Genomic DNA, 27,187 nt, shown 5'->3' on the forward strand with positions numbered 1-27,187 from the left:
GAAGATGCATAGTGGACCGAAGATGCGTAGATGCTACTCTGGACCAAATGTCGGGCAGCTGCTCATGGAATGCCACTGGACAAATCAGGCTGTGCAGTCTTTGTGAATATGTAATTATGATAGTTTATTGATTGAATGCATTAAAGAAAAAAAAAAAGGAAAAAAAAAAATAAATAAAAATAAATAAATAAATAAATAAATAAAAGAAATCCCAGAATGTAGTAAAACATGGAATGCTGAGTTGGGCTGCAACTGAAATGCTGTGCACTGCAGCCGCTGCCTTGTGACGCTTTTCCTCTCAGTCCTTCATGTGCACCTTCTGCATCATCTCTGCAAGGCTGTTCATCTCTGCGAAGAACTGGAAAGAAACAAAGCAAGCGTAGAAGTAGGACAGAAACAATCTAGGGAGATCTCATGAAGAAAGCCTGACCAGTAAACATCCAGAATGGCCCCGTGTGGAACAGCATGTTCCTTTCATTCAGGTCACTGACACTACTTCCCATGACACGTTGTCTATGGTAAGATTCATGCTCTGTCATGGGAAGGTCGTTTCAAAGGTTGCAGTGCCCAACATGGCAAGCTTCTTTATCACAGCAAAACCTTCTGGCTGTTACCAACCACATTGTTCTCAAGCCAGAGGAAGGCGTCCAAGCTCCCCATGGCAGCTCTCACTGACAGTGTCATTTCCTCAAACACACAATTTTTCTATTCCATCGCTTCTCTCAGGATTTTGCCATCTCTTTTATGTCTGACAGATGTAGGCACTGAGACCAACAAGAGAATGCGTGTCTGTGTTCACCAAGGACTCACCTCTGCACGTGCAGCTCTCAAAGAAGCCTTTCTCATTTCCCTTTTCCTTTCTTTTTGTTGTTGTCTTCTTGCTGGAAAGCAAGAATACCAATGAATTCATTTTGTCTACAGCAAAGCTGCAGAAATATGGGTGCCGAGAAAACAAATGGCAGTCCAAAGACAAAGCAAATGGGACTAGGAAGCCTCTCAGTGAGTAACATTTCCAGGGGGAAATACGGAAGAGCATAATGATGTTAATGGAAAGAGATGCGTTTAGGTATTCTGGCACCTCGCTGCCTTTGGACTTTGTAGCCTTCAACTCCTTTCCCCTCCACAGAGAAGGAAAAGGTAAAGCAAGCCCTAAGCAAACTCAATGTGTTTGATAAGGACAGCACTTCACCGGGACGGTGCCACAGCACCTTCTTACCTCTTTGCTTGGAGCTCCGTGGTGGGGTTGGGGCCGGCACACTGCCGGTGCTCTGGCCCCTGGCTCTTTTGTTAGCAGGCAACTGCGCTGCTGCCTGTTGCTCTTCGTCCAAGCCCTTGCGTTTCCCTCCAGCCAGGGTCTTGGAGACAGAGCGGGGGCACACAGCCAGGGAAGGTCTTCTCCCTGAGCTGGGACCTGCTGTTACTGGAAGCCCTCCAGCCTGGAGATGATCTCTCCCAGAAAGCACTTCCTGCACTGCTTTCACGTAGATCATTCCATTTGGCTCACATTGTACATCTGTTATAATCAAGAAAGGAGAAGCAGTTAGACTTCAAGGGAGCCCAAGGCTACTTTCAGTCTGCAGAATGGGCCACAATACTAGGAAATCTCATCTTGAGTGTTCACAGCAGCAGATCTTGGGTGAAGTGTGGGTTTGCATTTCAAATCTGGACAGGGAAGGTACTTGTAAATCCCAGGGACAAAGACCTCAAGCAACATGCAGCAACAACACTCCCAGGAAAGAACAGACAGAAAGCCTGACTAGAACGACACTGAATCAAACCCCGATGCCTGTTGTGCCTCTGTACCTCTCTTGGGTGCCACGTCACAGGCTGCAGTCCTACCCAGACCTGCCGCAAGGCTGCGCTTTGCTGGAAGGCCGCTTGCGTCATCTTCTGGCAGAAAGAAACAAGAAATACTTGAAGAGCATCTCTTGGGAGGAAGATTTGAGCACAGCCAACCACCAACTTCAACTCTCCAAGTGTAGTTCCTACCATTTTCCTTTTTGCTGCTACAGCATGGTGCCATTTCTGCAGTCAGCACAGATCTGCAGTGGGCTTTCTTCACTCTTCCATCACACATGCACCCCTTCATGCAGCCCTATTTAGTGGCAGGTACCCACACCACAGCTCTTACCTGCATGGGCTTTCCGTTTCCCACCTTGCCCAGCACCATTGCATGGACGCACGGGCTCTGTCCCTAAAAGAAGAGATCGTGTGTTGATTTCACAGATGACAGTAGCAGTATTGTCCTGTTAGCCCGTGTCCACCCCCCACTAAAGAAAGACCCTGTTTTACAGACAGAAGAGAAACTCACTTTTGCGTGGCAGTAAAGACAGTCCATCCCCATTGTGTCCCTCTGCGCGCTGAAAGGTGCAGCTGGATGTCTGGCAGCTGCGCCGCCTCTGAAGAGAGAAAGGAAGAAACTCAGGTCGGAACGGGCAGCTGAGAGCTTCCAGATCGTGCCAGAGATGGGATATCAGAGTGCTGAGACATCATTGATCTCTAAGGGAAAATACAGCCTGAGCCCTGCCCGTGCCATTAGCCCAGGCTGTCAGCAGTGAGCTCAGGATCCAACCGCTTACTGAGGTCCCAAAGGACCAGCAGGGCTCCCCCTGCTCCACTCCTTCCCTTTACAAATGGGAACAAAGAAGAAAAGTCAAGCCAAAGGAACCCAGCCATACCTTTCCGCTCACAGAGCAGGCATTGGATCCGCACTTGTCTCCTTGCTGAGACATGATCGCTCAAGTGTCAGAGGAAGCACAAGTTCTCTCACAAGCTCTCTCCACAGGAACTTTCCCTGCTCTTGGAAAGAGCTGGCTTCACTCTTCCTAAGACTGCCTCGATCCTCCAAATCTCCCTGCAAACAGGAACCCTGCAGAAATCATCCACAAGAGAAAAGTCAATGGGAGAAGTATATTCCCAGCTTTGTTCTGCCATGCAATTGAGTCTCTTGTGGAGGAAAAGGTCTGGGAATCAGCTGGCTGCAAGAACGTCCCAACGCTAGCTGCAGCTTGTGTCTGACTGCCATGGCTTGTGTCAGCAAGTGCTCTTCTCCATCTCCTCAGGAGCTCTGCACCCAGCCATCCGTGTGGTAGTGAGGCACAAGTTGCGCTCTGTTTCCTTATGAATGGTGTTTCATCATCCTCACCAAAACACGGGTTGGAATCTCCACAAGAACCTCTTTCCCCTGGGAACAGCCATGTGGAGGGGCACTGCTGGAGCTGGGGACTTCTCCCCGGCCTAGCATTTCATGTCTGTAGAGACACCTCCCAGCAGCCAGCCAGCACCAAACCCAGCTCACCTGTTGGGCCTGTTCAGCCTAAGCTGCGCTCAGCTCACCAACACAGCACAGCAGTCCTTCGGACAGGCTCTGCCAGGGTGATCTGTTCCACGAAATGCACAGAGCTCAGTCTCCGCGTGCAGCACGCTCGCCAGAGCACCAGCTCTGCTCACCACCTGTGGGACACGTGCTCCTCCCACCGTGCCAACCATTGAGACCTCAGCAATGCTCGCATGACTTCTGCGCTTTCATCATAATGGAAGTGGACGCCTCCTAGATCCGAATTTAAGGAAACCAACGCCAGGGTCAGCCCATGGGGTGATCTGAAGTCAAACAACAGGGAAGTGAAGGTGACTCTTGCGCAGCTGTCATGGTTTTGTAATTTTCATTAAAAACCAGTCAAGACTAATGTGGCCTCATAGTGCTCAATGGAGTCCCAGGGGAGATCGTGGGAAGGAATAGGGGTGCACATCTGTATGCCCTGAGGCTGGTGCTCACCTCTCTGATTGTGGCTTTAGGCTCCAGAGCCGATGTTGACTTCCCTTACTGTGGCTTTATGGCCCAGGGCCAGTGCCGGCCTCATGGGCTGGGGTTTGAGGCCCTTGGACCATTGCTGGCCTCACTGAGTGGGGCTTCTGCCAGTTGGATACAGCTGCTGGCTGAACTGGCCAGGATGGAGCCTTCCCTGTGCAGCCTCCCATGTGCATATCCACCCCAAGAATGGAAGTCCTCCTTCTATATGTACTCCTTTCAACCACAATGTGGAAAGCAAACCATTTAGGCACCTGAAATGCTTCTGCTCCTGCAGTCTGGCAGAAAGCAATGCCCTCTGTTTCATGCCACCTCTGCACAAACTGGAAGGGAATGGGGAGACGTATGTCAGAACCAATGGGACAGGACTTCACTGGATGCAGTTTAAAAGCAAATCACCCCAGCTCTTGGTTGGGCTGTTGCCCTCTATTGCTGGGGATCCCTGACCCCTGGCCACTGGCTTTCCACCCATGCATCCTTCCTTGGAGCCAAGTGTGCCTTTCCCAGCAGCAAGCACCAGGCTGGAGTCAGCACCAAAACCAAAACCTCCTTGCACCTTTCCCGTCCTTCTTTCACACATCGTCTTTTAGTTTCAGAAAATAGGGCCAGACCCCAGTGAAACAAGAGCTCTAAGACAAAGCAGCTGCTTTATTTTCCTCTTTCCCTTTCCTCATCTACACCCCACAGAAAGACCATTTGCCAAGTAAGGGATGCAGTGATCAGGTGTATGAGGGGCAAAGCAAATCAAGCTTAATTTCAAAGGCTTGCCTCTTCCATGTGACTTCCCTGAGGTCTGATACAATCATAGACTCATCTGATACAGTCATAGATTCATAGAATAGCCTGGGTTGAAAAGGACCACAGCGTGCAGGGTCATAAACCACCAGACCAGGCTGCTCAGAGTCACATCCTCCCTGGCCTGGTCCTATCACTATCCACCCTCAGGAGTGGGGACAGAGATGGTTTCAGGGCTGGCTCTGGGAACAGGCCTGAGTGCTGCTAGTGAGCGAGCCAAAGGCTTGATGGCGAATCTCCTCTTCCTTCCCAACTGCAGTGAGATTTGACATGACTCCAACCTACACCAGAAGCCTGAGCACTGCAAGTGTTGACAGCGGGCAGTTGCGAAGGAGACGGAGCTCTCTGCAGAGGGAGAGCATTGCCTACAGGTGAGGCTGGAGGCTGTGGGCTGGGATGTGCATGGGGGTGACCCAACGAGAGCCCATTCCCTAACGCCAAAGGGTCGCTGCTTGTTTGTGGCTGCCCGAGAGAGGGATGGGGAGGCCAGGAGCCCCCCAGTTCACAGGGCTGGTCCCTCTCCACGTCTCCAGAGAGCCATGGGACAGCCCATCAGCTGTCTGTGGGGAAGGCTGCATTACAGCCCAGGCTCCTGGCTCAGGCTGGCGGGATGCGGCCCCAAAGCCATCAGCCACTCAGGCAGACCCCTCCCGCTCTGTCCTTTCAGTCTTCTGCCACCCATCGGGGCTGTGCTTGAAGCCCCAAAGCAGCCGATGAGCTGCCAGCTGCGAGGCCAGGAGGGAACAGAGAGCCAAGAAGAGCTGGGCCCAACAGGATGGGTGGACGTATCCAATCTGTTCAATCTGTTCAGACGTGTCCAATCTGTTGATGTTGTTGCTGCAGCCCCTTTGCTGTGTCTGCGGCGGTCTGTAGGGAAAAGGGGGATCAGGTCAGATGAAAGCCCCTTTAGGGCTCATGGCGGGGGCAGTCCCGCTTTGGGTTGGGGGTTGTTGTTGATTATGGGACGGGGGTCTGCTCACATCCCCTGTGAGCCCCTCCCCCCCAACCCCATCCCATAACCCCTGTGACCCCCCCAACCCCATCCCATTCCAGCTCCCTGCAGGTCACACAATGGAGCTGCTGCTGCTGGTCCTGTAGGAGGATGGTCCTATGCCCACATCCCCAACATCCTCAGCTTCACCCTGTGAGGTTTTTGGGGTCCACATCCTCAGCTTCACCCCAAGGTTTTGGGGTCCACATCCCCACCGGGTGTCCCCAATGTGTCCACAAGGATTTGGGGTCTCATGTCCCCATAGAACCCCAAGTGTCCCCCCAAGGTTTTGGGGCTCACAACCCTGTTGGATATTGGGGAGGTGGTGCCTGCATGCAGCAGGGCTGGAGTCAGGGAGGTCACAAGTGTCTGACAGGGGTGGTCACCTGTAGCACAATATAGGGTTATACACCCCCCATAACCCCCCACCCTTCTTTTGTGTATATGTTGATGTTATTTAATGGGGGGGTGGGGGTCTTCACTCACCACTCCCCCCCCCACCCCCCCGAGCAGCACTTCCTCCAGCTCCGCTTTGAATCGCACTTTGGCCGCCCGTTTCCCCACACGCTGCAGCCGTTTCCACACCGAAGCCATCGCAAACCCCCCAAAATAAAGCCCCCCCCCCCCCCTTCAATATATACTCATTAATAACACACACACACACACCCTTTATATAGAAACTCAGAACGCAGCGTTGGGTGCGGCACAGCCCCGGGGCAGGAAGCGCTGATGATGGGAGGGGGCTGGGCCATATACACTCATATGGGCCCACCCCTAAGCTCTGCCCCCCTGCACGGAAGGACACGAAGTTCCCCTGTCGTGGCTGTGGGTGACCACTAGGGGGAGCCGTAGGCATAAAGATTGCCCCCCACGCCCCTTCCCCTTCAACCCAATTTGGTTCCAAAGAGACCCCCCCGCCCCCCGCATTAAACTGGGGTCTTAGAGTGCCCCCACTGACTCCAAATACCTCCCCCAACCCACCCTATAGACCCCAAACCCACCCCACTGCACCCTAATCCCACCCCACAGCCCCCAAACACCCCCCCAAGCCCACCTTAAAACCCCCAAAGGCCACCCCATAACCCCCAGATACCCCCCAAACCCACCCTATGGACCCCAAATCCACCCCTCAGCCCCCAAATACACCCAAAACCCACCCTATGGACCCCAAATCCACCCCTTAGCCCCAAAATACCCCCTTAAACCATGCTGGGGCCTTGGGGGCGGCTGTTGGCGGCCCTCAGCCCATAAACCTCTTCCGCTCCCTCTGCCGTTCCCCCCCCTCCGCCCCACGCCACCAGGTCAGGCCTCTCCGGTCTCCACTCCCCCTTCCCCCCATTATCCCCAATGGGTCCGTGCCGTAACCCGCTCCCCCGGAGGGAACGCGTGCTCTGCGGAAATGAGTCCCCTGGGAAACGCGATCTGCTTCACTGGCGTTCCGCCCTCGCTTTGGTTCCTACGGTCTACAGAGCCGGAGGAAGGCGATCCCGGGGAGGGGGGGGGGGTGTCCTCAGAGGGGTGGGGACGTGTCAGCTGTGTCTCCACGGAGGGCTGTGTGTCCCCCCCCTACAGGTGGAGCTGCTGCTGCTGCTGCTCGTGTACCCCCGTGGGCGCCCCCACCACCACCACCCAAAACGAAGGGGGGCTGCGGGGATACCTGAGAGTATTGGCTCAGGCGCCCGGCCCCCCCCGGCCCAAAGCGTGCAGCCGCTACCTGCGGCGTTTGGCCGCCCGGAGCCTGGGGGGGTTACGGGAGGGCTTTGGCACGATGGGGAGCCCCGGAGGGGGGTTACGGCTTTGCCTCCGTTTGGAGCCCGACGACGCGACCCCCCCTCATCGCCTCCACATCCTGGCGCTGCTGCTGCAGGTGGGGGGGGGGGGCTCAGGGCTGATCGGTGCGGTTGGAGTCGGGGGGAGCAGAATTAAGGCTCACCCTGCGCCCCTCCCGCTTTCCCCCCCCCCCCCCCCCCCCCCCCCCCCCCCCACTCACCATGTGGGAAACGCTGGGGGTGGGACCTGAAAGCCGGTTGGTGTGGGAAGGGGCTCGGCCCCCCACCGCCATCACCCCCTTCGTGTTGGATGAAGGGGACGGAGATGGGGGGTGGGTGGCGGCCGCCTCGTTGCCCCCCCGCGGTCTGGCCATAGGAAATAATTCATCTCAATTGTTTTCTTATGGATTCATTTGCTTCCTCGAGGTTGTCCTGACATTCGGCAATTTCCTTCAGTAGCGTTTCGAGCCTTTTCACTTCTGCATCCTTCTGCTGTAGAAATATCACATTCAAAACAGGACGAACCAGATCATTTTAGAAACAATTACAAGCCAAGTTGCATTTTGGTGTTAAAAACAGCCATAGACTCATAGAATAGCCTGGGTTGAAAAGGACCACAGTGTGCAGGGTCTCCAACCAGCAGACCAGGCTGCCCAGAGCCACATCCAGCCTGGCCTGAAATGCCTCCAGGGATGGAGCATCCACAACCTCCATGGGCAACCTGTTCCAGTGCGTCACCACCCTCTGTGTGAAAAACATCAACCTAATATCCAACCTAAACTTCCCCGTATCACTTTAAAACCATTCCCCTTGTCCTATCACTGTCCACCCTTGTAAACAGCCATTCCCCTGCCCGTTTATATGCTCCTTTCAAATACTAGAAGCCAACAGTGAGGTTTCCCTGGAACCTTCTCTTCTCCAAGCACAAGCCCAGTTCCCTCAACCTGTCCTCATAGGAAAGGTGCTCCAGCCCTCTGATCATCTTACTGGCCCCCCTTAGCAATATTTGCAATTCTCTTTTGCCTTCCTGCAAGCACACCTGCTTCAGGGCACATTTCATCCCACTGTTAGGCCTTGTAAGAAGCACTATGGCAAGTCCATATGCAGAAAACACTGGCATTCCATTCACTAACAGAGAAACTATTCTGCCCTTGCTCCTGACTCTTGTCCCTGCCTCCTCCTGCACTGGGCAGTGTTTGTGGGCAATGAAAGAAATACCCACATTCTGGAAAATACAGACAAAAAAGAAACAGGCAGAAAAGCGGCACTAATACTTTGTCATTGGTGGGAATCTCCACAGAAAGTGCTGCGCTAAAGGTGTGAGGTTAAGGGATCATCACTGTCACGATAAAAGTCACAGCATGGAAGATTTAGCGATGGCGTGCTGACTAGAAGGAAAAAACAACACTTACCTTGGAGCTTGTTCATTTTCTCTCCTATCATCGGATATCTTCTCATCATCTACGTAGCTCTGAGGTTGGCCAAAGCCTGTTGCCATGAGCTTTGCTAAACGCAACAGTGCTGTGGCTCAGAGGTATTACACCGGCACATAGCATAGGAGATCTCCATAACCCAAGTGTAGAGGGAAGAAGGAAGGGGAACTGTTACAATTAATTACGTTCACTAAATTGGTAATTGTAGGCTTCTTGTCACACACTACTGCCTACAGCAAAACAGCACAGATGTTGACAACTGTGATTTCTGCATACAAGCAACCACTCAAGGCTGAGCACTCTCTCCTGTCTCTTTGCCATTCCTAGAAAGACCCAGAAGAGCTCAGTGTTCTCTTGCTGTTAGTTTACATCCTCCAAGCACTTCCAAAGGCACGCTGCTCTGTAGAAAAAGCTGAGCTGCCCAGAAAGCTTGTGCAGGAAGAAGGCAGCAGTATCAGTGCACGTCATCCTGGGGGATCTGAATGCATTTGTGAAGAGAACAGGGAAAGTAGAGGGAAGAGAGCAAAACCAACAGGCACTAGCACTGCTGCCCACAGGGGGCGGGGCTTGAGGCAGGGCCTGTGCCAGAGGGGGGCCTGGCACAGTTAGGGCCAGCTCAGGGCCCAGAGCAGAGGGGGAGCAGGCAGAGGCAGGGCCTTGGGGCCCAGGATGGAGGAGGACCAGGCACAGCTGGGGCCAGCTCAGGGCCCAGAGCAGAGGGGGACCAGGCACAGCTGAGGCCACTGCAGGGCCCAGGTGAGAGGGGAACCCAGCACAGTCGGGGCTGCTTTGGGGCCTGGGCCGGAAGGGGGCCGGGCACAGCCAGGGCCTATCCCCCTTTTTTGCACATATGAAATGCTCCCAGCTGTGCTGCACAGCAGAACATCTTTCAATGGAGATGAAAGCCTGTGAAATGAGAGAATCCTTTCTTATTTCTTTCACATTTGTGTTTGTTGACTGCAGTTCCAACCAGGTGGAATCGCAGTGTCTTGCAAGTGACACCTGGAAGCAGGTACAGACTGGAGACACAGCACCCTCAATGTCCAGGTGAGTAACAGCAGCCAAGGAGGCCTTTGGGCTCTGCAGGGTCCAAGTGTGGAGCTTTACACACAGGAACAGCTGAGTCTAAAGACAGTGGCAGAGCTGCAGAGCTTGCCATAGTAGGGAGGCACAGTGGCTCAGCTCATTTCCCACAGTAACACAGGAAATAAGAGCCATGAGGGAAATGCAGATGCCTTCTGCCCCCATCAGAGGGGAGGAATGAGCTGCACTTCCACAGAGACATTCATTCCTCTCACAGCCACTCACACCTCAGGTGTGGAGGGATGAGCTGGGGCTGCTGGTTGCAGCTGTGGAACACTGCCATCTGTGGTGCTCCATCCTACCTTGGAGGTGGGCATGTAGAGCTGAGGACCTTTGTCACTGCACAAATGACTGCAAGCAGAGATGTAGCAGAGGGAACATAAAGCAATGAGTAATAGAAATGACAATATTTCCAACCAAATATCCCCCATCCTAGCAGTCATATCTGATCTCTACAATCCCACCCAAACAATTTCCCAGCCCCCTCCAATTCCTCCTCACTATCCCACCCCTGAATTTCCTTCCCCCAATTCCCACACAGTAATTGCCCACACTAATTACCAGCATGCAGGGCATAGAGAACACCTGTTCCTTGTGTGCAGACACCTGAAAAAAAGAAGTGGCAGGGAACTGGAGGTCTGTAGCAGGTTCTGGAGGCTCTGCATAGAACGTAACCCCAGACCACAACCCCATCAGCTGCTGGGGCAGCATCATCCCTGTCATTGGGGGATGTTGCCAGTGGTGGACAGGGACACAGGGAGAAGCCACACCTTGGTGTAGCTCTGATCTGCTCATGTCCAGTCCAATCCTCTATAGCACTTTCCATCTTCTGTCCTTTGTTCTTAACCGTATCCTTCCTTCTCTTCTGCTCTTTTCCTTTCTTTTAGGTGTCTTACCTGTATCTGCTTTTCCCCTCTTCTGTTCTTTTACTGCTCTGGTCAGCATCCAGTGTCTGCACCACAACTCTAGGTTTTGGGATGGAGAAAGGTACACGGGGCATAGATTTGTACAAGAAAAGCTCTCTTGCTATGCCCAACAGGTGACAAAAAGGGGCCCTCAGGACCACAAAGGCAGCTTGTTTCTCCAAAAATAAATAAACTTAATTCTTTTCTTTATAAGAAGCATTAGAATCTTACAGAGGAGATGAAAATCATCTTCACTATGCTTTTAGACTGTACATAGACTAGACCAAGATGTGTGGTGTTGCTTTGATACCTTATGAGGAGCACCGGTATCAGTGGATGAAGCTAACATTGTCTCAGAAGCACAATAATGGAGTACTTTTGTTCATAGTTGGCCTGAATGCAGTACAGGAGTGTGTTGCAGTAGTACTTGTTCTGAAATTCTAGGCTCTGACAAAGAAGTTTAGCAGGGTCCAAAGCACTTGTGAAAACAGTATAATATTATTACTTCCTGTGTTAACAAATGAGTCTGTTACAATAGGATGATGAAAATAATACTGCTTTAATGTGCTAATCATCAAACAGAGGATCTAGTCAGATTTCTAACTTCCAGCTCTTTAATTTTAGAGGTCTAGTTTGGAGCCTAGGGGACGCATACAAGTTTGCCTGCGTATTAAACCCTTTACGGCACGGGAGAGAGCAAATGGATCGCAGGTAAGGCATTTATTTAATCATAAACAAAAAAACAACCCTTAAAGTATATATGTTTTCTTTCCTGTAAGATGACCTTTTAAAACTTTTTTCATGCCTGCATTACTTGTGTTTCCTTGTAATAGGGATGTGTTTCACTTGAGGACTCAACAAGCATCATACTGAAGTCCCCTAAGAGCTCATTGGGAAGAATGAGCAATAAAACTTTAGGACAGACAACACAGAAGTTCACCTTTTCACGGGTAAATTAATTGTCTTTAAATGATATTAAGTTATTTGTGGAAAAAGTTGCTTGTCTTCTGTTACTTCATATAAAGCAAACAAGTTTTTCTTAACTGTCTTTAGAATTATCAACGTGTATCTGACTCCTTACAAGTACTTAAATATTGCTTAAACAAAATAAAGAGATTAACCAGCTTCTTGGTAACATTCAGGTGTTTGGACCTGAAGCAACTCAAGAAGAATTCTTTGAAGGTACTGTGAAGCAACCAGTGAAAGAGTTCTTAGAAGGATGTAATTGCCTTGTTTTTACGTATGGCGTTACAAATGCTGGGAAAACTTACACATTCCAAGGTATGAGCAGAAATGCTTTTTCCTTGAATTAATTTCTTAAAGTGAGAACTACTTCTAGAAGAGAGAGATGTTATGACTTCTTACCTAGTTACTCAACAGGCCTTGTACGTTGCCTTCTTTTGAATACTAGTAGCCTTGAAAAGTCGTCTTCTTCCATAACAAATATTACTAAATTTACAAGTGTGTAAGACAGCATACACTACAATAACTTTGGTTTTTGTTCCTACTATAAATGCGTGCATCTTAAATGCTGTTCTTTATTTGAAGGCAAAGTATGTCTGAGTTTGTTTGATTTATTGTAGGCAGAAATTAAACATTCTGAAACATTTGATCAAGGTATTTCAATCTTTTTTCAAATTTCTGATTTTAGTAATAACAGCAGCATAGAAGATTGTGTTCCCTGAGCTTTAGTAGTACAGAAATAATACATCAATCTCCTTTCTGGCTGGGAGCAGTTGTTTTTTATGTTTAATATTGTCATAACAAATGAAACGATTGGGTTCACAGGAAACAAATTCCCCTTATTTCTGTTATTTAGTGTTCTGTTACTATGTATTTCCAATAGTTTTATATGCGTGGAGCTGAAGACTTTCCCATAGTAATACCTTTTTAGGACTTAAATATTAAGAATCAACAGGGTAGTATGTTCAAAAATTATCTTTCTATGCACCTTCCATACAGCACTATAGAAATTCTTCTGCGTATTGTCCTCTCTTGTGTTCATGACTGACTTTAAAACACTGAAGCTTGCTTGGTATTTAGTGACAGTGGAAAAACTAAGGCGTGAAGTAGGCAAGATGTGGAGGTAGTTGTGTGCTCCAAGAAAAGGCAATGGGAAAGGAGCTGAGTTACTTTAACAGTTTTTATGAGACTTGTAGATATTTCTAAATAGGGTTTGTGGGACGAACGGGATGTTGTAGCAGAGACATCACTCTGGTTGTTATTTCAGGGTTGTTTCAGAGCGGGAAGGGAGCCTGGTAAACAGTTGAAAATCTGCACGTCTGTTAAATGTGGGAGTTTGCTGTGGGTTATTTTTTCTTCTTAAGGCTAAGCTTATGCAGAATATTCTGGCTGTTTTAAAGTGATGCCCTGTAATGTCTAAGGAATGGGATGTGAGCTGTTGCTTAAAGCCAGTATTTTTCAGGGAACAGTCTAGTAACACTGCAAACATTGCTTCAGACTGTAACTGGCCTCTAAATTCTTTGTGTATACTTTGAGATTAGAATCAGTTATCTTTGTCTTCATTTATGTTTATATGTTGCTTACAATAGTAACCTGGCCCTTCTTTTGTGTATTGCTTACAGGGACAGAAGATGATGTTGGTATTTTGCCAAGGACGATGGATATGTTGTTTAAAACTGTTGGAGGAAGGCTATACACAAAAATGGATCTGAAACCTATTCGGTGGAGAGATTACGTAAAACTGACTAATGACAAAGTGAGAGAAGAAATTGCTCTTAAAAATTTGTTGCTTCATCTGACAAAAGAGGTAGGAAACTACTTTATAAAGAAATGATGAGTACATGCATCTTGTGATAGTTCAGTGTTATCCTTTCCATTCTGTAATGAAAGAGGGTTCTGTATTTACACACAGTTTTCTATTTGTCTTTCTGTTCTTGCTGAAAAAGAATGAAGCATCTTATTAGTGGTGTGCTACACCACACTGGGGTATTTTAGTTGTGGAGTATGTTAACTTGATCTTACTGATGAGGTGGTTAAGTGTGGACTTCACAGTGTGAAAGGCAGGTGGCAGTAAAATTCCTTCTGAATTATTTCAAGAGCACAGCTGAGTATGAAGTCTGGCTCCAATGATCTTTAAGTATTTCGGGGAAAAACAACACCTGTCTTCTACATGAACCAAAGATGTGTAAAACTGTTCTAGGTTTAGTGAGTATGTGGAAAGAAAATGCAGTGAACAGCTATATGCTGATCTCATCCTACTCCATTAGAGAGTTAAGATGTGGTCGTGCGATATAGGTGCCTCCTCTAGTTTCAAGACCCGTGTTCCTAGGTAAAATACTTGACCTTATAAGCTAAGTAGGTACAAGCTTTGCTGACTATACAAAGCCAGATCTGGGTGAGTGTCATGTAGATGAAAACTTCTATGTTAAAAGTTTTACTTCTAAGCATACTGTATCTGGTAGGTGAGATTACTCCTCTTCAGTAGATGAGAATTTCTTTCTACTTTTGTGCTCTATAAAAAAGCAACACAACCTGAAGCCTGGGAACTGAGTATACATCTATGAACATCATGAGATCTACATGTTGGGAGCTATTCTGTATTTTCTATGACCAAACTACTTAAAAATATTATATTTACAAAATTTAGTCATAACTTCATTTGTGTAACACTTTGATAGCCTGAGTTAAGAAATAATAAGCTGCTTATCTACATTAAGTGATCAAGTATTCTACCTTAACTTCCTTTTCTGAGAGTTGACCTAATAAGCCATAGGATATGGAAGTCCTGAATTAAGAAAATCCCAATAAGAAAAATATTTCAGGAGTCCAAGATTCATGAAGGGTAAAATGCAGATTATAAATGGGCTATTGAAAATCATCTTATTAAATAACTCCTTTTCCTGTTGGGGATTCTCTCCCTATTTGTTCTTTTTCTTTCTGAATCAGGAAGCTGAAATGCATCAGATCTTATAGTAAAGGAATTGTCAGAAATGAGTAGTAAGGTGAAACCAGTCAAAATGTGTAGCCAGGATTTTTGTGTTGGCACCTTGGAACTATACTGTATTGTTTTCTGGTAGAGCAATACAGCTGCTTTTAAAATAAATAAATAAATAAATAAATCAAAGCAACCAGTGGTGTATTGGTGCTGTACATCAATAATAAATCCTAAAGTCTCTGTTTTCTTTCGTAGGTAGACCATCACAACAGCACTAATGACAAATCTCCATCTGATTCTAAGGGTATGTTTTATATTAAACAGTAGCAATTAGAAAAGCTTCTGTAAGGTCAACGACTGGCTTTTTTGGCTAATGCTGATAATAAAAGGATTATTTAGCTTTTATTTGTAACAGAACGGAATAATGGGCAGGACATCTGGGCAGAAAACAGAAGGAATAAAATGGCTAGGAGACTACTGGGACATCTATCATAACCTGGTTTTATGAGGTGAAAGTAAAACAAAGAAAAAGAGTATGATTTGTGATAAGATCCCTAGTGGTTTTCCGACAGGCCTTTAGGGCACTTAAGAACTCACTAAATACTTTTTTTTCCCTAAAAAGTCAGAACGAAGTGTCCTTACTAGTTCAGTTCTCTATATTGTAAAGACTGAAGAGTTCTGAATATTTCTAACCCAACTATAGATGTTAGATTGGGTTTTGGAAGTGAAAAAGCAAGCTTTATAGCAGGCGTGTCTTTGCAAATGTGTAGGGCACGCGTCTTGACTTCCAGATACTTGGTGTTTGTATGAGAGGTGGGGATTCTCTGTGTTTATGTTCTGGGAAAAGTTTTAAGCTGTAAGCTTAACTATTACTTATTTTTAAATGCAGCTAGTTTTACTGTCTCTACATTGACTTGTAATATTTTCTACTTTGCAGGTGCAGAAAATCTCTCAGAAGGATCAGACCAACTTAGCAGATTATCTATAGATGATTTTGTGAAGTTCTCTGGGTTTCATTTTTTGAGATTTACAATGAATGTTTTTATGATTTACTGGCTCCTTTATCAAATGACAGAAAAAAAAGGACACTTCGCCTTGCTCAAGACATCAAGGGATATTCTTACGTAAAAGGTAACTAGAATACTTTGCAAACTGCCAAGCTTGTCATGGAATAGTGTAACATGTTTCTTCTGAGATAGAAAACTCTTAAATGTGTTCAGTGTAGCTCTAGAAGTGTCTGCTTGAATGTGAAGGCAACAAGCTACATGTACGTATCTGCATCTTCAACAGTATTCTCCTTATTCCTGTACTTTGCCCATAAAGCCTGTGTGAACTCCACTGCCTTCATCATCCTTGAAAATGAGAGCCATACAGTCGTTATAATGCAGACAGAATCCAGATAACCCATCCCCAATAAAAACTACAAGCTAAAACAAAAAACTTCTCAGATTGACTTCTGCACCAATGAATACAAACTTTCGGCTTCTGTAGTTTAAGAACTTAGCTTTTGTACTTTCAGTACTAAGGCTGCTTGCTTAATTTGGATGGAACATACTTTAGTATACTGGTAGGATAAACTGTTGTGCTATACTATACCTTGCCCTTTTCTGTGGGAGGAAGAATCTTAGTCTTATCTGCCATCAGCTTGTCGTATGTTTGAGGCAGAGTTAATGAAGTATTTTATTGTCTTAACTAAATGTTCTTAGTTTGTATACCTTATTTCTTGTTCACTTTCTCTTTTGCTAGCAAAGCTTGCAAAAATCACTTTTCCTTCTTTTGAAAGGTTTGCAGTGGGTTCAGATTTCTGATTCTAAAGAAGCTTTCAGACTTTTTAAACTGGGACAGAAACACCGGAGTTTTGCAAGCACAAAGCTAAATACTTGCTCCAGCTGAAGGTGGGAAACTTTCACTAACATTGGGTGTAACATAGTGTGGGGAAGAGGGATGAATGAAAATATTGTTTATGGCTTTTTTTCGGGGAAGAGGCTTTAAAAAGGCTTGATATCTAGTGTTCCATGTGATATTTTGTGACAGTTTGTGATTCTAGTGCTTTGAACTAGAAGGATTAGTCCTTCAAGCAGATAAGTGCATACAAAAGCTAAGTGTTTTATCAAAAACTCTCAACAAAACAACTAAGCCTTCTTCCATGTAAGTAATGGTGGTTCATGAGGGGGAAGAAAAGCAAAATAAACCAAGACGGAATGTCTCTTTAAAAGGTTTAATGCATCTAGTAGAATTATTGTTAATTGAATCTGGAATAAATCCAGCAGTGTTTTGAACAGATGTTACAGATTTTAGAAAATGTGTGTATTTCTGGCTATTAACCTTGCTTCATTTCTCCTTTTAGCCACAGTATATTTACAATTAAGGTACTAAGAATTGAAGACCTTGAAATGCCACGAGTGACACGAGTCAATGAGTAAGTTCAGAGCAGAGTTCCCTTCTTCTTTTAGGATGAAATTGTCAGTTACTTTCAGTATTGATGTATTGATATTGGGCTACGGACACTAGGTTCCCTGATACAGCCTCCTGTATGAGTGGTGGTTCCCCATTTCCTGTCATTATGCAGTACTAAACCATCAAGTTGTAATGCTGTTCTATATCTTGTGCCCACTGTTCCACACAGTGTTCCTTTATCCTTCTCACTCAACTTCTGAACTAAATCCTCAGAAGGAAGAATATGGCAGAAAAATGGAAGCTGTGTTGGAAAAGAGTTTGGCAGGAAGTAGTGTGCAACTTCACTAGGAAAGCAACATTAAAAAGCATGAAAGGGTTCAAGAAATTGTTCCTCTAGGAGGAGTGGTTGTGTTGGAAATGATAAATAATCAATGTACATTCAAAGGCAAGAAAACTTAATTTTCCTATCTGCCTTCAGATTATCACTGTGTGATCTTGCTAGTTCAGAAAGGAATACCAAGACGTGCAATGAAGGTGACAGACTGAAAGAGAGTGGAAATATCAATGCATCTCTCCTAACTCTAAGCAAGTGTATTAGTGCACTCAAGATCAGTCAGCAGTCAAAGTAAGTCCTTGTACAAACTGTAAACTAGTTGTAGATTTCAGATATCATGTACAATGTTTAAACTATTGTTTAAAATGCAGAGTACGAAACTATGTTATGAGTGAAAACTATCTGTAGGCTTCTGTGTGAAGACTTAATGATCTAAGAAAGTGATCTATAAACTTGCCTTCTTTTTGTTGTTGTTTTTTGTTTGTTTGTTTGTTTTTTCAAATAAAACCATTCTAGTTCTAAATTTCTGAATGTGTTATCATAGACTTAAGCAAATTAGCGTTGTGGTTTGTTTTTTTTTTTTTTTTCTGGCCTTGCCTTCTCAAACAAGTCCTGGGGGAGATTATAAAATTTGTTTTCACTATTTTCACTTTAAATGTGTGAAGTGTTAGACCTTTTCCTCCTTTGTTAGTTAGTTGCATTTATCATTTAGTTCTGCTGTAACAGTTTTCCTCAGGGATATTGCTGTGCTTTGTCCTAGCCAAGAGACATGGTCAGAATATATATATTATATATATATAATTTGGAAAAGAAAAATTATATATAGATATATATAATTACATATATACATATAGATATATATAATTACATATATACATATATATATTTTTTTTTCCAAACCTTGATGCAACTTCATCATTCTTTCTGATCTAGCTAACCAAATTCAGAGAGAAGAAAGCCTGCTTGCTACTTCTGTCTGAGGTTGTGCTCTAAATGAGTGCAGACAGAGCTTTCTGTATTTTAAACAATGTAGTATTTATTTACAGTCACAGCTGGATATAATTGCAGAATTCTCTGCTGATTCTCATTTGAAGGTGTCTTTCTGTCCCAAAGATTAGGTGAGCTCTGTGTTCATGAAATGCCACACTGTGCCTGGTAGCCTATTCAAATTCTGTTATGCTTAAAAGTAGATGAAAATAGGCCTTGCTACTGGATTAGTCTCTTATCTGTCTGTCCTTTCTAGGGAAGAAGGATTCCTTAAAATTAGCTGCTGCTTAAAGTGCTTTGATTTATTCAGAACTGTTTTATTTGTTGGTCCTGATCACTTGAAATTTTAACAATATGGGGGAAATGTAGTGATGACTTTGATAGTAATTTTCTTTAAAATAAGAACTCATTTACCACTCCTGCACTAAAGCTACTTATGGGTCACGTGTGTTGTGACAGGAGCGTAGCTATGTGAAGCTTTTAGCTCTGTTGGCAGAATTCAGTAGCTGTAAAGAGTCCAGCAGGTAACCTCACTAGAGAACAGTGTGTTTAGTCACGCTTTAGGAGTTCTCTCCTAATTTTCTGTACATCACCAGCTGTTTGATTCAGTGGCTTAACCTTGGTTTAGGAAACACCAGAGATGTTGTGATAAGTATATGCTTCTTTATTTCCAAAGTATTTACTATTGTCCTTTCCTAGAGACAATATACTGAGAGAGTGGTTATCTCTGATTTTGTTGGGTACTGTTTTCTTAGAAGTAGATAGGTCAGTTTGCCAGATGTGGTAAGGGAAAGAGAAAGGTGAGAGAGAATTTAAGCTAACGTGAGGCTGTATGACCTATCTTAGGCTGGATGTTGAATGTACTTTTTGTTTTAAATGTTCTCGTGGGTTGTCTAAGAAGATAATGGCTGCATAGTAGCTGGAACAATCATACAACCTGACTGCAAACTAGCAAAAAGATTAAATTCAAAACAACCCACAACTCAAAATGATTTAAAGACTAGTGCAGTTATTAATGTGTTGTCTTCCACTTGGATAGCTCTCACATTGAAATGAAGCTGTTAACTTCTGCTAATGGGATTTGTTGTGGTTTTTGTCTTCAAAGGGTGCAGCAGTACATACCGTTTAGTGAAAGTAAGTTAACACACTTTCTTCAGGGATTCTTCAGTGGAAAAGGGAAGATACACATGTTAGCAAACATCAGCCAGTGTGCTTCAACCTATGAAGAAACACTCAATGTGCTAAGATTCTCAGCTATTGCACAAAAAGTGAGTATGTTGTAGTCTATTTTGTTGATCAGTACTTATGATTTGCATTTAAAGAAAAAATTCTGTTCTTCTAAGAATATGAATCTATTTGTGTAGTATCTGTAGTGAATCTGGGTGTTTGTCTCCATACAGCAGTCAGGTTTTTTAATTTAGTGTTTTAGTTGAGCTTAATTTTCCTACAGAGTTTTCTAAAAATCTCTACTGGGGTCTTTGTGTTTCTTTGGGGTGTGAGGGCATAAGCATCTTCTGAAAATCTCATTCCTAAAAAGTATTCAACCTAACAAGAAGCAACTTGTTACATCTGGAGGAGATTTTATGCTATTTACTTAATTTTTCTCTCTTCTCAAAATATGATCCCATGTAGGAAAGCAAATCCAGCTACCCCATATGTTGCTGCTGTTGTAATTTTGAATATTGTCCAGTTCAAGTGTTGACAAAAGAAGTGGAGCAGTAAAGAGTTTGAAAAGCTGTGTTATGGCCATCAGATGCTTCAGTGGGAAAGTGGGGGTTAAGCGGAATGGGTAGGAGTGAGTGCTATGATATAACACTGAAGAAGTTAAGCTGTCAGATCAGTGCTACAGTCTTGATGGAAAACTTTGAAGTGCTGAGAGTTTGTGTTTGAAGCACAATTGATGGATGTGTGCCCTTGGATTGTGGCCTTATCTGAAAGAGGTTAAGTGTGAAAGTAGAGGGAGCAGCCTATGAGGGTGATGTGGCGCTGCAAGACAAAGAACTGAAAAGATGATGATCAGTTGCACTGAATGCAACTGGAAAGTCAAAACATAAAAAAAGCAGAAATCTATGGCTGCATGAAGTGGCAGTTCTTGTACATTGTTTGCCTAGTGAAACTCTTGAGGTTAAAAGCAGGATTGGAGTCTGCAATAACTCTTTTGTACTTTCTTGAAAACTGGTTTAAGTAGTGACCAAACATCAAATACTATAAAATATATTAGCTGTTACTAGAATGCCACTTATCTTCCCCCCATATGAATCACTGTCATGTTGTATGTGAATTTGTGAGGTGGGTTTTGAAGCTGAAATTAAAAACTTCTTGTATGGCTGTCTTCATAGTGGCTATCCAGACTATCTGTAGAAATAACAGCTATTATGTAGTCAGCTATTCACCAGTTTTAACTGATTATAAATTACGTTTCAGGGTGGAGAACATAGCATAGTGCCTGACACCTGTGTTGATCCTGAGGGCATTCTTGATTCTGTGCATTATGATGTCATGGATATTAAAGAGCAAGCTGAGGCAGCACATAGTTCCATTGTATCCCTGGGGGACCCAAAGGAAGATATTGGCTGGTTTGAAAAGCAGCTGGAGAAAACTAACTTTGAACTGATGGAGACCAAAGAAGAGCTAACAGAGAAAAACACCAAACTACTTAAAACTGAAGAAGAGCTGATGCAGAAGAGCAAAGGTGAGTTATGCAATGTGAAAGGTAGAAGACAGAAATAGTTCATTAATCTAAAATAGAAATAACCAGTTTGAGTAGGAATTAGAGGAGATGTTCTACCTTTGGAACCATAGCCTGTAGATAAATGATAGTTTGTTCCTTGTGTATATTCAGGTTCAGCAATTCCACGGTTTTTGGTTATTTCTTTTCTTTTTTCCCCCTCTCCTTTAAACTGCAACTAGCAGCTTTACGCTTTCGTAAGTATGGGGTTAAATGTCTAAATCTTGATTTTTACTTTTATATTGTAATCTCTACTCTTCTTTATGTCTTGTTGATGCAATGTTTTCGTTCCAAGAAATATAGAAAACTTTTGAATCACTCCCAATAAGTGAAGACCACATGCAAATTAATTAATCTGTTCAAAAGCTACCTAAACATTAGAATATCTGGAAAAATTGATTACTTAATAAATTATCTATTGGCTACTTATGTAATACAACCTTTTCTGTGTGTTACAGACTTTGAAATGCAGATGATTAAATTAGATGAGTCTGTTGAGCAACTTAAAGAAGCAACTGAGGTAACTTTATCAAGATGTTGTGTAAAATTGTTTTAATTAATTAATTAATTAATAGCAACTTGTGGTAGCTTAAAATGCTATTCCAGTAGGCTCAATTAATAGATTTCTTACCGAGCTTAGCTTAACTGAATTTGCCTTTAATGCATTGTGTAATTCAGCTACTTAACACTACATTAGAAACTGATGACTGAATTTTTTTTATTTTTTATTTCCAATCTCAATCAAGGTGCAGAAAGATGACATTATTACAGAGCTACAAGACTTAAAATCTCATTTAGAAGAAAAAGTAAAAGATTATGTGAGTTTTACACATCTCCGTATCCTTATACAAAAAAAGAAAAACACTAATTCTATGCTTGTAATCAACACATTTTTGGAAAACTGATTTTCTGTATGTAGCTGGTACTCGCTTGAAATTGTAAACAATTCAAATTTATCTGAAGGTAGTTGTTGTTAACACAAACAACAAAAATATCAGCGTGTTCCACTAACTCCTGCCTCACACTCCTACATCAGAGGAAGAGCAACAGTAAAAGTATGTTGAGTAGAGTTGGAAGTACAAGTATGAATGGTCAGGATATCTCCACGTTCTATGCAGTCCATAAAACTTTATCCTGACTAATGTACTGCCAGCTACTGAATATGTGAAGACTAGCTTGATTAAGTATGTGTGCATACCACTTCTGGTGGTTTTTGTTCATTTTTTGATGTTTGGTAGCCTGAAGTAGCTCTGAAAACATTTATAGTTAATTCTGTCACTCAGATCTCTAACCTTGTAAGCTTAGCAACTTGACCCTTCTTAGTCTTTGACTGTCTGCATCACTGCAACTTAGTATTTCCATGGTATTAAAGCTGACTGTGATGAGTAGTCATGTCCTCACCTATTACTTCTTCCAAGAACAAGGCTCCAACTCTATCTGTGAGATTGTGTGGCCTGAACACTTCTGAGGCTTTTCTTTTCATAAGCTACTAAAGATGAATAATCAGTCCTTGGCAGTGCCAGCATGGCTTAACAATCGTCATCTTGTAAGTAAGGAAGCTTCACTTGTGGTCAAGGACACAATCTAAAATATGCGTGACAGAGCTGACTAAGCTTTAAGGTTGGATTATATCTGTCACGATGAAAGTGATTTTAGCAGCTTAGCAGAAGTGTGATGTGATGAACTTGTATGAGAGCTGACCATTTGCTCTTTGACCATGTTTGTAATTTTGTTGACTTCTTGGAAACAGGAAATTCTTTGATAAACTGGTAAACTCTTGATTGTGTGCAAGTCTTTTACTTTGTAACCTGCTAGGCTCTTGCTTTCCCTTGTATACTCTACCGAGTATTGCACTTGTCATTATCTGAAGGTGTACTTGTTCTGTCTGCTATTGAGATTTGTAACTGATGTCTATAGAGTCACCGGGTAAATATTTTAGCTGTATGGTTTTGTGTAAATATTTGCCTACAGAAGATTACTGAGACTTAAGTGCTCCTTTTGTTAAGCTTCAATGTAACTGATCTTATATCAATACAGGAAAAGACTACCTACCATTTAACTACCATTAAAGCAGAACCGGCAGAAGAGAACACTAATAAAGGAACTGAAAGCAGCCAATTTTCAGTGCTTTCAGTTAAAGCACTGAAACAAGATAAAACTGAGTTGGAAGTGGGAAGAAAGCGCAGTACTGATGAAGATAAGCCTACTGTGGAAGAGCCACCTCCAAAGAAAGGTACAGTTTCTTCCATCGTTGAACAGGGTGTCTTCCAAAACAATAAATTGCTTCCTATTCCGGATAGGAAGCAAAAGGCTGTGAAGCGCGTACCTTATGGTATAAGGAGAAAAGCCACTGTGTTAAACTGTAAATAGAAGTAACTGTTATGTAAATATCCCTTTTTCAGAAGGTCCTATGCTGTTCATTTTTGAATGCTTAAGAATAAAAGTTTTTTGCACTATTTTTTTCCTTTTTGCTGCTTTTTCCTCATCTGTTGATGCACTTGCAGATTTGGTAATAGTTTTTAAAGCAGTTTCTTTAGGATTGTTTCAACTGCTGTTGCTGATCTTCTGAGTAGCATCAGCTGCTCAAGTGCTTTTTTTTGTTTGTTTGTTTTGTTTTTCCTGAAGCAACTATCAAAATTGTTGACGACCTGCTAATTGCTCGCTCATGGGCAATATTTGAGCAAAATGGTTTGGATAAGCTCTGATGCATTTAACTTCACTTCTGGGCACAGCTGAGCATCAGTGTTCCTAGAATTACGGAAGGCATATACAATGTAGAAGGGAAAATCTAAAACTTAGCTGTATTCCCTTCCTTTCTTGTATTCCTCTTGCAAAATATGTGCAAGGGAGAAAGTCAAGGCCTTCTTTGGATGAGATGCTGTTCTTGGATGATTTGTCCCTGCTGCCTTTATTTGGCATAAATATTGAATCCTAATGTGACCACTGAATGGCATCACATATAAGCATCTTACCAGAGACTGAGGGAGGGATGTGGACTCCTCCATACTCCAAATAGTAGTGGGTTTGTTCTAATCATATGACCAAAGCTCTCATTTAAAAATTAATGACAGCAATGCTCCACATAGGAATTAAAATGGGTAGCTGATAGTCACAATGTCAGCATGAAGTTTTCGGTTAAGAAGTACTGAGTATTCAATCATGTTAAAATTTTCTTCTATTTGTGAGTATTAATAGCGTCCAATTTCAAAAAACTCTTAATATATATTCTTTAGCTATGTTAAATATACACAGTAGAACAATGAGCACAGGTATGTTGTGCTGGTTCTTTTGTAGAATTAGTTATATAAGTAGCACGAGCAAAAGTGTTTTAGGAGATGCTAGGTTATCTCAGCTTCAAGTTCAGGGTATTTACACCATTCTCTGAGCTTTTAGGTCTTGTTTCCTATGCTCTGTAATAATGCTTTTTCCCTACTTCCTGTGTAAGGAGCTTCTAGACTGAACATTACACATCTTCTCCCTAGTCTTATTTATCTTGCTTTAGTGCTTGCTTGTTGTTTTCAGCATAAAGTGTTTAGATTACTTATAAATCATATTCCCCTCACTAGTGTTGCTGGGTGAGCAGTCAAAACCCAAAACCTGGTTTGGGGTGGAATATGCCACTGCTGTTTCTTCAGTATGACTTTTAAATCAGTTGAGGGCTGTATATAAAACTCCTTAGATAAGAGGCTGTTTCCATGCAGTACATGTGAATCTGTATGTAATGCAGGCTGCACGTGGGCACTATAAAATTCTGCATTGTAGTAATAAAAGGACTGTACAAGAATCACCATTGAATATATTGTTGTGGTGACCCAATCCCTAGTAAGTCTTGACTTATATTTATTTTTTTTAATACTTAAAGTATGCATATTATGGAATGGACATAACTGGATTCTAAAGCAATGATGAAATACAGCAGAAGTTGCTTTTGATAGAAAGAAAATGCATGTGATTTTAGCTAATTGCTCACCAGTTAAAGAAAAAAACAGCCCCAAGCTAATGGAATATTTATGGAAACTTGAATCTGCAAATTTGTACAACTTTATGAGTGAACTTTATATGCAAAAGAGTAAGTGTGGACAGAAGTAGGAATCCTCATATTTTGTTTAGAGATGAACTGAATAAGAGAGACAGATATCAACACTTAAGTGATCAACTTGTCCAGGGTTTTATCTTTCTTTTGAAAGTAAGAGGACTGTGAGTTGGAATGAAATTTCTTAGAGAACTGTTTATCTACCATTTAGATGTAGATGGAGTGATTCCTGGCTGCCTTATAGGGATTGCTGAAGCAGGGAAGATAGAAAGAATATAGCTGTGAATTATCTATCTCGTTCCCATGTTTCTTAAATCTAATTAGATTTTCTACTGGTGTGGAGTTGAAGGTTTGAGTAGTGCCATGGTAAAAGTGATCTTCCAGACTGAAAACCTTTTGCTGTTAATTCTGTATAGAAATCTGAGGCACCTGATTACATGTTCAGAGGACTTTAATTCCTTCACTAGTATCAAATACTATGTGATGTGAGGGTATGGCTTGCATATTACGACAGTGTTTCACTTAGAAGTTGCTACTTGGTGTTGTGAACTGCTATGTAATAATTATTTTAATCAATCTGAGCTACATTCCTTTTCCCTTTTTTGTTTGTTTGTTTGTTTGTTTGTTTTACAGTAGTTGTAAATGAGAGAAAGAAAAAGAACACTGTAGAGCAAAGGACAATTGAACACATGAAACAAAAGTGCTCCACGTACCGAAAGGAAGTACTAGCACTGAGGGAAAGAACTGAAATCTTGGAACATCATTTAACTGTGCTTGAAGAACAATGCAGAAGAGAAAAAAATAAAAAAGAAGATTTCAGTAAGCAGGTAACAAGCCTGCGTATTGAGCTTTCTTTTTCTGAAGAAACAGCTGATGTCCTCCGTGAACAAATTCTGCAGGGTCAAGCTGACTATCGGGAAATTGCTTCTGAACTGGATGAACAGAAATCTATAAATATGACACTAGAAGACAAAAATGCCCAACTAACTAACAACATAGAAGTTGCCAAAGAATATATAATTGATAAAGTGTCACAAGTAAAAGAAATGCGGACCAAATTAGATGAATTATACAAATGTCACTTAGAGTTTCACGCCATCGGTACTGACTTTGTCAGTGCAAAGGATTCCTCAGACTCTGAAAAAGATGAGCCAGGGACATCTCAAATTAGTTCTGCATGCATTCAGTCACAGACTTCTTCCATCTCAGATCTTGTGCAGGACCTCTCCTTTAACTATAGTCTTGAAAGGATTTGGGAAGTATGCAGAAATATTGTTGATGTTTCCTCACAAAAAAGTCAGCACATCAAAGCACTGCTTCAAGACAATGAAAACCTAAAGGCGGGACTGAATAATGCTGAAAATCATAATCGTCAACTTGTAATGAAGCTATGTGAGATTACAACTCACACTAGTCAGGAAGAAGATCTTGTGAATCAGTTACATGAGCAAATAGAAAAGAAAACTCAGGACTTTGAAGAAAAGACTGCAGAAGATCAGAGAGTGATTGCACAATTTCAGGAGGAAGTTGCTAACTGTGAGGTAAAAATAAGAGAGCTTGAATATCGCCTGGAGGCTTCCAAGACAATGGAAGACAATGTGTCAAAACTCAATGAATTACTTAAAGAAAAAGAATCTATTACTGTTAATCTAGAGACAGTTACAGCAACTCTGCAGGAGAAATCTGCAAATGCAGACAAAAAGGTTGAAGAGTTAAGTAGTAAAGAAGCAAATCTGATTCAAGAAGTTATGCAGCTTAAAAACAGCTTGGAGCAGATGAAACACTCTCTTCGGGAAAAGGAAAAGAGTGAAATGGAGAAAGTGCAACGTATAGAATCGTAAGTAACCACTGAGTTAACTTAGAGCCCTTTGAGAATGAACTAGAGTTAAAAATAGTTAATGGGAACATCCCTTTGACTTAATGCATCTGCATGCTTATCAATGGCCAAACTACTACTTTAGGATGCTTTGGTATGCTACTTGAGTTCCAAGGGAAAACAGGAGTGTGCAAGGAAATGAAGAATAAT

General features: G+C 43.1%; 1 protein-coding gene and 1 pseudogene across 4 annotated transcripts; one reads left to right on the forward strand and one right to left on the reverse strand.

The window, feature by feature from the left end:
• Positions 1 to 99: 99 nt before the first annotated feature.
• Positions 100 to 9,324, reverse strand: LOC146752453 (zinc finger CCCH domain-containing protein 11A-like). 4 transcript variants are annotated; one of them, XM_085531806.1, is made up of 10 exons: positions 8,776 to 9,324; positions 7,585 to 7,855; positions 3,776 to 5,470; positions 2,679 to 3,600; positions 2,312 to 2,399; positions 2,132 to 2,194; positions 1,804 to 1,890; positions 1,217 to 1,513; positions 811 to 881; positions 100 to 358 (listed from the first exon to the last, which is right to left on the reverse strand). In XM_085531806.1, exons 4-10 carry the CDS (start codon positions 2,730 to 2,732, stop codon positions 299 to 301), a joined length of 720 nt encoding a protein of 239 aa, XP_085387932.1. In that variant the 5' UTR covers positions 2,733 to 3,600; positions 3,776 to 5,470; positions 7,585 to 7,855; positions 8,776 to 9,324; the 3' UTR covers positions 100 to 298. The 4 variants fall into 4 exon arrangements, with proteins under 4 accessions (XP_085387932.1, XP_085387934.1, XP_085387933.1 ...); XM_085531808.1 differs by lacking the exons at positions 7,585 to 7,855; positions 8,776 to 9,324 and adding an exon at positions 6,261 to 6,479 and having other exon boundaries at positions 2,679 to 2,869; positions 3,299 to 3,600; XM_085531807.1 differs by lacking the exons at positions 7,585 to 7,855; positions 8,776 to 9,324 and adding an exon at positions 6,261 to 6,479 and having other exon boundaries at positions 2,679 to 3,184; positions 3,299 to 3,600.
• Positions 7,363 to 27,009, forward strand: LOC146752454 (kinesin-like protein KIF20B; annotated as a pseudogene).
• The last annotated feature ends 178 nt before the right edge of the window (positions 27,010 to 27,187 follow it).

Source organism: Coturnix japonica, unplaced genomic scaffold (genome assembly GCF_054131305.1).
Source record: "Coturnix japonica strain WE unplaced genomic scaffold, WE-NBRP24 Scf045, whole genome shotgun sequence".
NCBI classification, from domain to species: Eukaryota; Metazoa; Chordata; class Aves; order Galliformes; family Phasianidae; genus Coturnix; species Coturnix japonica.

Excerpts from the sequence above, each read along its gene's own strand:
- LOC146752453 (XM_085531806.1), bottom strand. The coding sequence starts at position 2,732 with ATGTCTCAGCAAGGAGACAAGTGCGGATCCAATGCCTGCTCTGTGAGC. Across the intron at positions 1,514-1,803 it reads TGACGTGGCACCCAAGAGAG|ATGTACAATGTGAGCCAAAT; the intron begins GTACAGAGGCAC and ends TGATTATAACAG. Across the intron at positions 882-1,216 it reads ACGGAGCTCCAAGCAAAGAG|CAAGAAGACAACAACAAAAA; the intron begins GTAAGAAGGTGC and ends CTTGCTTTCCAG.